General features: G+C 33.0%; 1 protein-coding gene across 1 annotated transcript; it reads left to right on the forward strand.

The window, feature by feature from the left end:
* Positions 1–8,849: 8,849 nt before the first annotated feature.
* Positions 8,850–10,790, forward strand: LOC106761127 (cytochrome P450 71A1). The gene is made up of 2 exons (XM_014644638.2): positions 8,850–9,827; positions 9,972–10,790. The coding sequence occupies exons 1-2, from the start codon at positions 8,874–8,876 to the stop codon at positions 10,602–10,604; spliced, it is 1,587 nt and encodes a 528-aa protein (XP_014500124.1). The 5' UTR covers positions 8,850–8,873; the 3' UTR covers positions 10,605–10,790.
* The last annotated feature ends 2,707 nt before the right edge of the window (positions 10,791–13,497 follow it).

Consider the following 13,497-nt stretch of genomic DNA (forward strand, 5'->3'; position numbering starts at 1 on the left):
AAGAACTTTTAAAGTTTAGAAAGATAAAATATTTTAAATAAATAAAAAATAATTTTTTTTTATTTTGTACATAACCTTATAACTTTTAAAATACTAAAATTTTCATCATTCATTTAATTTAAACATTTTTTGAACTTATAAAATGAATCCTCACCATCTTGTATGTAATAAAATTTAAAAGTCATGTATGAAAATTTTCGCTTCAGATATATTGTAAGAAATTTAATCAGAATAAAATTCCAAATTAATATGTAAGGTTGAGTATTTTTATCTGATCAGCATGTGAAATTTTTAGAAACTAAGTTTCCATCTATATTATCAATAAAAGAGGATTTACTTACACATTTTTTTTTTCAACTTTACCCTTTTAATAACTTCTTTTCCAAATTCAAATAAAAGGTTACTTCTCAATTTTATCTTTTTATACTTGAAACCAAATAATTATTTCATAATAAAAAAACCATTTATACAATAAAAATTTCAAAACTTGTTTATTTTTATAATTAATTTTTCATAAAAATAATTTTATAATTTATTAATATTTTTGTTTTAATATTATTTCAATAAGCGGTGATCAAAGTAGTCTTAAACCGTTTATGTCTGTGTAACACTTGATCCAAGGAAAACAGCAGAGGATAAGCTCAAAGGAAAAAACAATCTTCACAACGTAACAATTAGGAGGCTAAAAAAATACTAAGCACGTGTATAATGTTTTTAATCTTTACGATGATTATGTAAGGTAAGAGTCTCAATTTTTAAAATATATTTGTCCGAGAATATGCTTTTTTTTATATATCTAAAAATACGTTTGATTAACTTTAAATATGAATATAAAATGAAATTGAAGAAGTTACACTTTAGTTAGATTGACAAAGAATGTAATTTTTCCAAAATTATAGTTACAGAAGTGAAAATGGATCACAATCCGCGAGCCAATTCGGTTCACGGGTTGGGTTTGAAAAAAGTGAATTTTTTTTATGTGGGTCAGATTTTAATCAAACTCTTTTGAACCCATTTCATGCGGGTTAAATCCATGGTAGACCGGATTGGTTACCTAATTTTATTTTCTAATTTATTATTTTATTTATGAAACCCTAGCAAATAAAATACTCTTTTCACTCAGTGTGTATACAAAAGAAGTAACCTCTATCACGGAACTTGTTCTCATTTACGGCGCTGTCATTCAAGAGAAAATATTGTACATTTATCTATTCAAGATTCTAATATTGTAAATGGATAAAGAACACAAAAATGATTAATATAAGAAACTTATTTGTATGTTTTTTGTGTTTCTTTTTGGATGACATTTGGATTATATTATACTTTTTATTATTATTTTGAATTGTCTTCACTTTAACATCATTTTTTTAGAAGTGAAATTTGTTTAAATTTGAATACATAAAGTTTGTAATTTTTTTATTTAAACCCGTTTACCCACCAATTTGTGGTGGGGCGAACCGGGTTCAGATTTTTCTTAATAAATCAGCCAGGTTGAGTTGGCTCACTAAGTGACTAACCCATGGTGGGCCGGACCGGATCGAGCCGTGTTACCCATCTTAACAGCTCTTATAGTATAAAACTAAAAAAAAAAAAGCGCAGAATCAAATTATTAAAAGTATAAATTTAATTTTTGTATATCTTTTTCACTCTTTAAATATTTATTCAAATAAACTAACATTAAGATAGAGTTTTAAATTAGTTTGAATCAGAACTATAAAAGAAACCTATAAAGGCAAAGTGACTTTTTTTTTTTAATTAACAAGTAAAAAATATATTAGAAAAGAACATTATTCACGTTCTCCACGCGTACAAGAAAGTCTAATATCACCTATTTTAATGTTAAAAAGAAAATGTTACAGTCGTTTTCGTGAAATGAGTAATGAAATGAATTAGCATGTAGAATTAGGTCAACAAAAAAGCTGTATAATTAAGTGATACATTGTATGTGATTATTTTTCTTGTTATTCTAAGTTGTTGTTTAGTTTTAACTTAATTATATTTTATACATTCTTATAGCCTTAAATATTGACTGTGCCTAATAGCACTGTATCGATGTCATACTTTTTTTCTACTTTATCATAGGGATAACATTTTTTACCATACAGAATTGAAACGTTTAAAATATTAAAGACTAATTTATTGTTTACAATAATTAAACATTAAACAACTAAATTATAAGACGATATCTTCTCAAAATTATTATAACTTTGAGTAAAGGTCCATAATATGATAAGGCCTAGCAAAAGATATAACTAAAAAATATACACTTTTGTGAAAAAGAAATAAAATTGAGACATTGGTAGAGCTAAGTTTAGTTAACTTATATTGATAAATTGGTCGTGGTTCACATGACATAACCATACTGATTATTTCCATCAGAATTCATATTTTCTAATTATCCATAGTATATTATTCTATTTAGTTTTAGTAATTAAGGTGATTATAACATATATATATATATATATATATATATATATATAATTTTGTATAAAATTAAAGTGATTATAACTAATATATAAGGTAAACAATATATTTTGACTTTAATATTTATAATTAATAACCAATTTATTAAATTTTACATAAAACTTATATAATTCATTATGATAAGTTTTGTTTTTTTCTGTTATTAAAGGAGTTATATATATATATATATATATATATTTATTGTAACATCTTGATAAAATTATATAGTCTTTCAAAATAAATAAAGCAAAACTTATATAAAATATAAATTTGATTACATATTTTTGTCTTCGTATTAGTTTGTGCCGTTCAATTAGATCTTTTATTTTATTTTTGTAATTAAGTCTCTTATTATTAAAAATGATTTTATTTGGTCATTTACACTAGATTGATGTAAACGTCGTGTTTGTACACTTTACGTGTTAGTTTGTAATATTTTTTTTTATTTGTTTTTAAATTTTTTAATTTTTTTAAATTATAAAAAATGTCATGTGTCAAACTAGTATTGTGTTGTTTGATAATAGTAGTGTCACATGGCAGTGTTAGTGTGTCATGTGATAGTATTAGTGTCATTTGACAGTATTAGTGCCACGTGACAATGTCATTTTCACATGATAATGTCTTCTATTCAGTTTAATCTATAACGAAAGGGATCAAATTGTATCGATTTTAAGGGAATGAGAACTTAGTTTGAACAAAAGAATTAAGGACTTAATTGAATAACATAAAGGGATAAGAGGAACAAAAATATAATTAACCCGAAGAACACATTCAGAGTATAATTTAGATGTCAAATGTAAGGACATACATGTTAAGAGAATGTATTAAAAAAGAAGATGGGGAGTGAAAACGAGAATGAGAAAAAGAGAGATCACGAGAGAAAAAAGAAAGAGGGAGGAAAGAAAAGGAAGAAGTTGTTTGAGGATAACAATCCTCTTGTCACTACTTAAATTTCTCATTATAGATACATGGACAAGGTCAAGCTTTCATGTATAGATTTATTGAACCCGAGACCATTCGACCTTCTAGAAACATAATTGATCGCAAGCAAACATACTTGCAAATATGGATGTTTGAGTAAAAAAGAGATATACCTTGCACCATAAATTGATGAGTATAGGTTACAAAATATAAAATTTTATGAAGGTTCACTTAATTAATCGACTAACTATTTGTGATTCATGATAGGATCCATTGGCAACTGATGGTTATCATACCATGACAATGCGTAGTTGTATGGTTTTGTTCGTACACAAGAGAATGAAACCTGACTTGAAATCCATGTTACATTTTTTATATCATCTACTTAGTTATATTAATATTAATTTATGTTTCAAATTTAGTTAGAGTTGTGGGTAAGCCCATAACACAACAAATTTAAATACTGTATCCAAAGATTAGAACTCGTTGATCTTTTAGTTATTATTTTTTGTATGTCAATTTATAACTTGGATATATGATTATTTTATTTGTCATATTTAGTGTAACAATTAACCAAATTCGTGGGCATGTGATTACTATGTCATGTCTGCGATCTAAACCATCATTCGGCTGGGAATTAGAGATGATTGGACTGAGGTAATAATATATAACTTCCACATATTGCAAATGACATTCACCTTTAAACATTAGTATGTAAACATAATGAAGTTGTGTTATTTTTGCAGTGTTTCAAAAATCCATCACTAATAATGGAGGACAAAAATGAAAAATATACGATAAGAATGAAAAACGTATCTTCTTGAGTGATGAAGTTAGGAGTTAGGGCCCACTATAACAACAATTGTATTTTTCTTTAGAACATTCATTAGTTTAGTTTTAATTCTTTTAGTTTTGATAGCTTTACTTTTTAGTACTAGTTTTGATTAGCTCATACTTTTAATTTTGAAATTGTGTTCTGGAAACATTTAGTAAAAACTTGTGCTAGTTTTCTATTTTTCGTATATGATATAAAATTATAAAAACAAATATTATTTTTTTTAGAAAAACAGCTACATTTAACGTTGACCCTTACCATAGCCAAAGTCAATTGCCCCCCATTTTCAGTTCAAAATCTCGCGTGCAACAATGCTCTCCTCCTACTGAGTGCCAAAACGTTCCTAAAAAAGCGCACTCAACAGTGTTTCCCTACTGTTGATCATGTTCGCAAAAAGGTGCACTCAAATGTGCAAATCATTTCGCTCAACTACTCTAGTTGTTGATTTTACCGGTGTTCGTCGTCAGTAAATGTTGGTTTGGCTGAGCCGACGTCATTTGACGTTGTTTTCTTCTCTAACATCAAATTGATATCTCCAACTAAGATGTTGGAGTTTGAATTGATGTCAAAAGTAAAAAATAACTTATGCGAAATTTGTTTTTATAATAGTGAGTCTTGGCAATACCCAATTTCTTTTAGGTAAGTAAATAAATATAAATAAATAAAAATAAAGAATAAGAGGATAATAATTAACGATTGCTAAGGAAAAAAAGGAAGAAGAAAATAATAAAATAAATTTTCTTAAAAAAAGTATACGTAATTTTTAAACTTTAAAATATTTTTGAAATATTAGTTTAATATGATAATAATTTGAATCAATATTATGACACTGGTGCAGAAAAGGCTTTAGACGTCAGTTATTTTGGGCTTTTAACGTCACTTCCAAAACCGACGTCTATATGGGTGACGTGAATGGGACGTCAGATTTCTGCAGGTCCAACGTCCATATAGACGTCGGTTTAGTGTAAAGATCGACGTCTATAAAGACATCAGACCTTGCTCGAACCGATACCTAAGGTGGTCTTAGACGTCAGTCAGTGACACGTACGACGTCTATAAGGTCGTCAAACATTGCATTAATCGACGTCTATGGGAACTATAGACTTGGTTAGTACATTAACCGACGTCTTAAAATGAATTTTCGTTGTATTTTGGTGCAGTTTTCTCGTGTCTTTGGGTAGCGTAGTAGCACCTCCTTCCTTTGTTAGTTTCTTCGTAAGAAAAAATTGCGTCTTTTGGACTTCTCATGACATTTCAACCCAAAGACGAACCTGGGTCGTTGTCTAGGTCCATTCCGACTGCAACTAAAAAGAAATACGGTGAGAATACGGTGTCATATTCTTTTTCGTTGGCGGTCAGAATGGACTTAGGCAACAACCCAAGCTCGTCTTTTGGTTGAAATGCCATGAGAGATCTAAAAACGCAAGTTTTTCTTACGAGGAAACTAGCAAAGAGAGAAGGTGCATTACGCTACCCCAAAGACACAAGAAAAACCGCACCAAAACACAAAGAAAACTCATTTTATCCATTTCTTTCAAGATAACTTGACTAAAGCAGTGTTGAGTTGGTATACGCATATGGAATCCTCTCATATACGTTCTTGGGCAGACTTGGCGGACGCCTTTGTAAGGCAATACAAATACAAGAAAAACCACACCAAAACACAACGAAAACTCATTTTATCCATTTCTTTCAAGATAACTTGAGTAAAGCAGCGTTGAGTTGGTATATGCATATGGAATCCTCTCATATACGTTCTTGGGCAGATTTGGCGGACGCCTTTGTAAGGCAATACAAATACAACATGCATGTCGCGCCAGATAGGTTACAATTACACCACATGGCGAAGAAAGACGAAGAATCTTTTAAGGAATATGCGTAACGGTGGAGAGAGTTGGCAATACAGGTTGAGCCACTCTATATGACAATGAGATGGTTGAAATGTTTATAAGCACACTACAATACCTTTTTATGAGCATATGATCGAAAATGTGACTTCCAATTTCGCTGATATCATCATCATAGGCGAAAGGATCGAGATCAAGCTGAAGAATGGGAAAATTACATGACAAGCCACCACTCCAAGGAAATCTATTTTTAATCTGAAAAAAGAGAAAGAAGGGGGAGTGCATGCAACATCAACAATACCATGTTGGGAGGTCATGCATCCACTCATAACTATCAACCAAGTCTGATTTACCCTCCTTATGTGAACAATACAGTGTCTGGTCCCCAAACAAGATCTCGACCGCCAGGGTATTATCAACCACAACATGCTTTGAATAATGCTCAGGGCATTGGAGCCGGCTTGGGTCCCGATCAGAAAGTTGGTCAAAGTGTTTATCCTAGGAGGAACCCAGCGAAAAATTTCACTCTCATTCCTATGACATATACGAAACTGTTACCCTATCTCCTTACGAAGGGTCTGGTCACTGTTTGCCCAACGAAACCCTTACAACCTCCATACCCCAAAAGTTTTGATGGAAATGCGAGAGATGTAATTTTCACGGGGGAAGCATTGGACATTCAACGGAAAGGTGCACGTCCTTTAAATTCAAAGTACAATCTCTAATTGATGCAGGATGACTAAAGTTCCAAGAGGACAAACCTAGTGTTGAAGTCAATTCCCTTGTCGAGCATGGAAATACCTCAACAAATGCCATCGAGGTTTGACGACACAAGCTAGTAAGGGATGTAAGTGGAACTCGAAGTTCTGAAAGGGTCAATTGCCCCCCTTTTTCAGTGCAAAATCTCGCATGTAACAGTGCTCTCCTCCCACTGAGCGCTAAAACGTTCCTAAAAAAATGCACTCAGCAGTATTTCCCTACCGTTGATCACGTTCGCAAAAAAGCGCGCTCAGATGTGAAAATCATTTCGCTCAATGACTTTAGTTGTTGATTTCCCTGGTGTCTGTCGTCAGTAAATGTCGGTTTGGCTGAGCCGACGTCATTTGACATTGTTTTCTTCTCCAACATCAAATTGATGTCTCCAACTAAGATGTTGGAGTTTAAATTGACATAAAAAGTAAAATATAACTTATGGAAAATTTGTTTTTATAATAGTGAGTCTTGTCAACACCCAATTTCGTTCGGGTAAGTAAATTAATAAAAATAAAGAATAAGAGGATAATAATTAGTGGTGGGTAAAGAAAAAGCAGAAGAAGAAAATAATAAAATAAATTACCTTAAAAAATATATACGTAATTTTCAAACTTAATATTTTTGAAATGTTAATTTAATATGGTAATAATTTGATTTATTTTTCTTGCAACCAAGACAATTTCTTTTTCTATTTTGTTCATTGTCAATTAATTCACAATTAAGGCAAGATTACCATAATATCACACTGTGTGTATATAAATACGCACATTGTCATAGAAAAAAAGGGGACAAAAAAAAAAAATAGGGAGAGATACTGAGAAATAATAGATAGGAAGAGTGAGAAAGACTTCTCACGCAAAAGGATTCTATCAACGACAACCACCAAGTATGAACTAGGGGAGTACTAAAAGCTGAAAAGGTATATGTCACCTCTACACCCTTTTTTCTCTCTTATTATTATACTTTGAAGTTTTTTCTAAAGGAATTATTTTTACTACACAAAAATAACGTTTTTTTAAAAAATCATAAAATAAAAGGTATAAGTCTGCATCGGCCTATGGCTGGTTTCTTTCTTTTTTCCCACCATTCTTAAAATAAAAAAATATATACAAAATATTTAAAACCAAAAAATATCAATTTTGTTAAACAAACCCTTTTTTACCATAACTACGTGATCTTTGATTTTTCATTATGAATGGAGATAGCAAGGTTAATCCTTATCGGGTTCACTTTTCAAAAATCTCAAACAATCCATAATAAGTTTTAAACAAACTCATAAACCTTTTTCTTTTTTTTTTTTAAATAAAGAACTACTCATCCTTGATTGTCCATTATAAATGAATATATGCAGAAGCAAGGTCAATCCTTGTCGGACTACTTTTTTGTTTCTTAATATTTTCTTTATATTATAATTTTTAGAAAAAATTAAATATCTTGGAAAAACATGTCAACTTTATACATTTAATTAAAGGTACTATTTTTGGACCGGTGTAGTAGGATGCTAATACCTTCGTTACGCGTAATCGATTCCCAAACCTAAAATCTAATTTTCGTAGACAATATTTTATTTTATAATTTTTTATGTTTTTCCAGAATAAATTATTATGACGACTCCCGTAATCTTTTCTTAAATTCATTTATTTTCGATTCGCTGTCCCGTCCCGATCTCGTTGGGACAAGTCTAAAGCAAACCACATTCCATTTAAACCAAGATTCATAGATCACATCCTTTTATGAGTCGAATCAAGTCCATATATGTATAATGAAGAAGAGATACTAAAACACTTTTAAATATAGGGAATAAACGTAAGTGTGTTTGTGCATGTATAATCGAATAAAAAACAGTATACAAGAACACAGAAGTCTCTACCCACTTGGTTCGATATTATTTTTTTATTATTTTATCGTAAAGGATAACATTTCTGTTCATCCGTGATTTGTATGATATACATTTCTCTGATGCTATTCATTATTGAGTTTCTATAAATTCTCAACCATGGTTATGGAGATGAATACAAACCTACCTCACCAAAATCCAAGTGACCCTAGAAGCAATGGCTCTTCAAGTTCCACCATTATCTTCACTTTTAAAGGAATTGCCAAAGCAGCTCAGTACCTCTTACATAGCCATTTTTTTCTTCTTCTTAAGCCTCCTTTTTGTGCTTAAGAACCAAAGAAGAAGAAACAAGTCCAATTTGCCTCCTTCCCCACCAAAACTACCCATAATTGGAAACCTTCATCAACTGGGCACTCTCCCACACCGCTCCTTCCAAACACTGTCTCGCAAGTATGGCCCTCTCATGTTTCTGCAATTAGGCCAAACTCCGACTCTTGTGGTTTCATCAGCTGATGTGGCCAAAGAAGTTTACAAAACCCATGATGTTGCTTTCTCCAATAAGCCTCAAACCACAGCCGTGAAAATCATCATGTATGGGTGCATGGACGTGGCTTTTTCACCCTATGGGGAAGAGTGGAGACAGAAAAGGAAGATCTGTGTTCTTGAGCTTCTAAGCATCAAAAGGGTGCGATCCTTTCAGTTCATTCGAGAGGAAGAAGTTGAAGCCATGCTTGGTGCCATACGTGAAGCATGCAGCGCGGATAAAACGTCTTCTTGCGTGAACCTGACTGAGATTCTGATTGAAACCTCCAACAACATAATGTCTAGATGTGTTCTTGGAAGAAAGTATGATAACCCAGATGGTGGAATCAGCTTTGGAGAGCTAGGAAGGAAGATGATGAAACACCTAGCCACTTTCTCGGTGGGAGATTTCTTTCCTTTGTTAGGTTGGATTGACGTTCTTTCTGGCCAAATACCAGAATTTAAGGCCACTTTCAGGGCATTAGATTCTTTCTTTGATCAGTTAATTGCTGAACGCAAGAGAATAATGAAGATGGACAGTTACCAACCTCGTAACAAAGACTTCGTGGACTCACTACTTCAGATTCAAGATGGTGCAGGAAACCATGATTTTCAGCTTACACACGATGACGTAAAGGCAATCCTAATGGTACAATCACATCTCCTAAGATTAAAATATTTCAAAATCTTCAATTCTTGTAGATAGTTTCTCTAACAGTAAAATATAATGCTTAAATTTATGTTTAAGTATTCATGAACAACTTAAGGGATGTTTCCATCTTCATAATTTCAGGACATATTTGCTGGAGGAAGTGACACTACTTCAACGCTTCTGGAATGGGTATTTGCGGCGCTCTTGAACAATCCTGCTACCATGAAGAGAGCTCAAGAAGAAGTAAGAAGAGTTGTCGGGCAGAAACTAAAAGTGGAAGAAAATGATTTGAATGAAATGCATTACCTAAAATGTGTAGTGAAAGAAACTCTGAGATTATATCCACCTGCTCCTCTTTTGATACCCCGAGAAACTTTATCCGATGTAAAAGTCAAAGGTTTCGATATTCCATCCAAAACAAGAGTGTTTGTGAATGCATGGGCGATTCAGAGGGACCCTGAAATTTGGAAAAGACCTGAAGAGTTTCTTCCCGAGAGATTTGAAGAAGAGCCCGAAGTTGATTTTAGAGGAAATGATTTGCAGCTTATTCCCTTTGGTTCAGGGAGAAGAGGGTGTATTGGAATTTCATTTGCACTTGCTTCCACCGAGTTTATGCTTGCTAATCTCCTCTACTGGTTTGATTGGAAGATTCCTCATGAGACTGGTAAACCAGTGCAAGATGTAGACATGAGTGAGATATGGGGACTCACTGTCATCAAGAAAGTACCACTTCATCTTCAACCTCAACTACACTCATTTGGTGTCTACAATTAATGTTGTTTCACTTCCTTTTCTCTTCTGTTGTCTTTAAAAGTTGTTTTTATTTTCTCTTTTGTTCTAAGTAATGTCATTTGACCAAGAAAATAATTAAGTGTTGGCATGACAACACCAATTTAAGGTCAATGTCTTATGTGTATGATATAAATAATATAAAAATATGAATAAAAAAATGCAGGTGAATTGTTGGCACTACAACATTTGTATTATACTCTTAAAAAATATAAATTTTTATCATGCAAGAGAAATAAGAAATTATGAAGTTTAAAATCGAAAAATGAAGTGAATGAATGAAATCTAGTAAACACTATTTTTTTATGATTATCAATTTAAGTACTCTAATATATTGTTATATACTACTCCATTTTGGTCACTCCTTGAAGATGTTTTCTGAAGTAATGGGTGAAATATGGAGAAAACATATGAGAATGTTTGCTTAGGAGTTGGTATGAATGAAATATGAGGAAAAGATAAAATAGAGGAGAAATAGCCTCGCGCCACAACCACCGCCACTGGTGTGCGACACTACCACCAATCATCTGCGTCCATCATCACACCGCTACTTGGGAGGTTTCGTATTAGGGGTCGGGAGAGGGTATTTGGTGGAAAACGAAAATGGGAAAGAGGAGAAAACTAAGTTCTGATTTCATAAACTTAAAGAATTTAACGATGGCCGTCGCCCATCGATAATGATAGATGATGTTTATCGATGATATTACTAACAAATATATATGGTAAGTAATGAAGTCCATTATCGACGACCATAAGCCCGTCGATAAGTACACATTCTGCACTCCATTGGTAAATTCGCTAGTGACTGTGATTTATCGATAGATCATTAGTCGTTGGTAATAATCTAACGGTAATATACTATTTTCTTATAGTGTCTATCTTAAAGAAGTAATGTAATTGAATGCAAAACACTCTTTATATTCAAATTTGAAGGTGTGTAAGGTGTATATACAAAGGAGACCTTAAGTTGCTTATATAGCACTAGAAGATGAAGTAGGTGAAGAAAACTAAAGGATGTGGAACTTGGAGGTCTACAAGTTTGGACAACAACTCTCAAGGTTGCTTATATACCAACCTGTCTCTTAGCTTTTTGAGGATCTTATCCTAAGCAAATCAAGTGGCGGTCCAATAATTTCTTCATGCTTGTCCAACTTGTTTGCTTCGTATCTTGTTCATTTCTCATCCAAATTTAGTGAAATTTGTTTTCTTAGTTTTGTTTACATGTTAGGAATAATGTACAATCATTTTTTTGCTTTGATCCAAACGTTTTCTATGTGCATTTGTTGATAATTGTTCAGTACTCATTTTCCTGTGCCCAAAAACTGATTACATGTGCAACTTGTTTGCTCCAATTCTGGTTCATTTCTTATCCGTTTTGTGTGCAATTTTTTTTTTAAATTTTCGTCTATATGTCTAAAAAATCTCCATGATGGAAGAATTCTCCGAGAGGATAACCGTATGTGCGACGAGAGCTCCTCGAAGCTTCTTACAGAGAGAAATGACGCAACGGAAATGTTGAATAATCGTTTGACCGAGAGAAATTGGAAGAGAACGAATCAAATCTGAGAAAGGAACTCAGAGTACCTAATCCTAGACCGACGAAACCCTAGAAGAAGGGGAAAACTCAATTTGGACCAATTAAACGGTGGAAATCGAAGTTTAATCGGTGAAAAAGGTTTGGATCGGTTCAACAGAGAGTTTAATCGGCTAAAATCAACAAAAACGATGAAAGATGGAGAAACCTTAGCGGAGGCCAGAGTTCTATTCGGTGTTTATGGAAGACAACAGGATAAGATGGAGGAACTATGAAGAAGACGATGATTCTGTGACTGAAATCAAGACTTACAGTGAGGAAAATATGGTAGGCGATGAAGGTGAGCTCTCTCTCGAGAAAACGAAGCTGTGTTCGCGTGAGAGAGAAATGGAATGTGGTTCTGCGACTGTGGATCTGATGCGTACGAAGGAGAAATGAAGTTGTAGTGATGCTGGCACGAGAAGCAGGAGGACGCGTGGCTGAGGTACGCTGACGCCACTGGTCTGAAGTGGACTGATGCAAAGGTGATGTAATGTGATGAGAGAGAAGCACTCATGGAGTGGAATATGGAAGTGAGAAAGGTGCTTGGAAGGTGACTAGAGGGAGTCTTTGGACTCTCTAGCCTATGACTTTCAAGAGAGAATTAATTCTGGGTTTCAGAAATCTAATTCTCATTAATCTCAAAAGTGAATAGTACAAGTGAGGAGCTGGGTATTTATAGTGACCCATGCTCCTTGCAAGCTACACTACAGATACAATAAAATGTAAAAAGAGAACTACATGAGACAGGATTCCATCACTCCAACTCTTACTTTGTTTCAATTCATTAGTGTACTGTGTGAAATTAAGTGTTTTTCATCTAGTGTTCATTCCAGTGCTTATTGTTTTTGTACTTCTAATCTGTTTGCTTTGTATGCTTGCTGTTTTATGTGATTTGGTGGCTGGATTTCATCTCCTAGACATTATACAACATCCACACACTCTTAAGGATGATCAAAAGGCTTCAATCCAGTGCATAGAAGTGGTTAAACACTATTGTCCAGAGGCTTCCACAAACATCTTCCATCACAAGCAACACAAATTTTCTTGGAAGTCTTCAACAAGTAGGCTTCTTCTTTCCTTTTGATTTCCTTTTCCAGCTTTTATTTCTTGTCTTGGTTGGATTTTATGAGTCTTTTCTTGCCTTTTTAGTCTTGTATTGAGTCATATGTGTTCCTCCTTAGGAGTTTTCTAGCACATAATTCTTGAAATTGCACTTCTTAAGAGTTTCTTTGCATCTTGATTCTTGTATGCTGAATTGAGTTTAATCACCATAGGACTTAAGTGTATAATTTTTCCTTATAT

The sequence above is a fragment of the Vigna radiata genome, chromosome 5 (assembly GCF_000741045.1).
Source record: "Vigna radiata var. radiata cultivar VC1973A chromosome 5, Vradiata_ver6, whole genome shotgun sequence".
Taxonomy (NCBI): domain Eukaryota; kingdom Viridiplantae; phylum Streptophyta; class Magnoliopsida; order Fabales; family Fabaceae; genus Vigna; species Vigna radiata.

Excerpts from the sequence above, each read along its gene's own strand:
- LOC106761127 (XM_014644638.2), top strand. The coding sequence starts at position 8,874 with ATGGCTCTTCAAGTTCCACCATTATCTTCACTTTTAAAGGAATTGCCA. Across the intron at positions 9,828-9,971 it reads ACGTAAAGGCAATCCTAATG|GACATATTTGCTGGAGGAAG; the intron begins GTACAATCACAT and ends TCATAATTTCAG.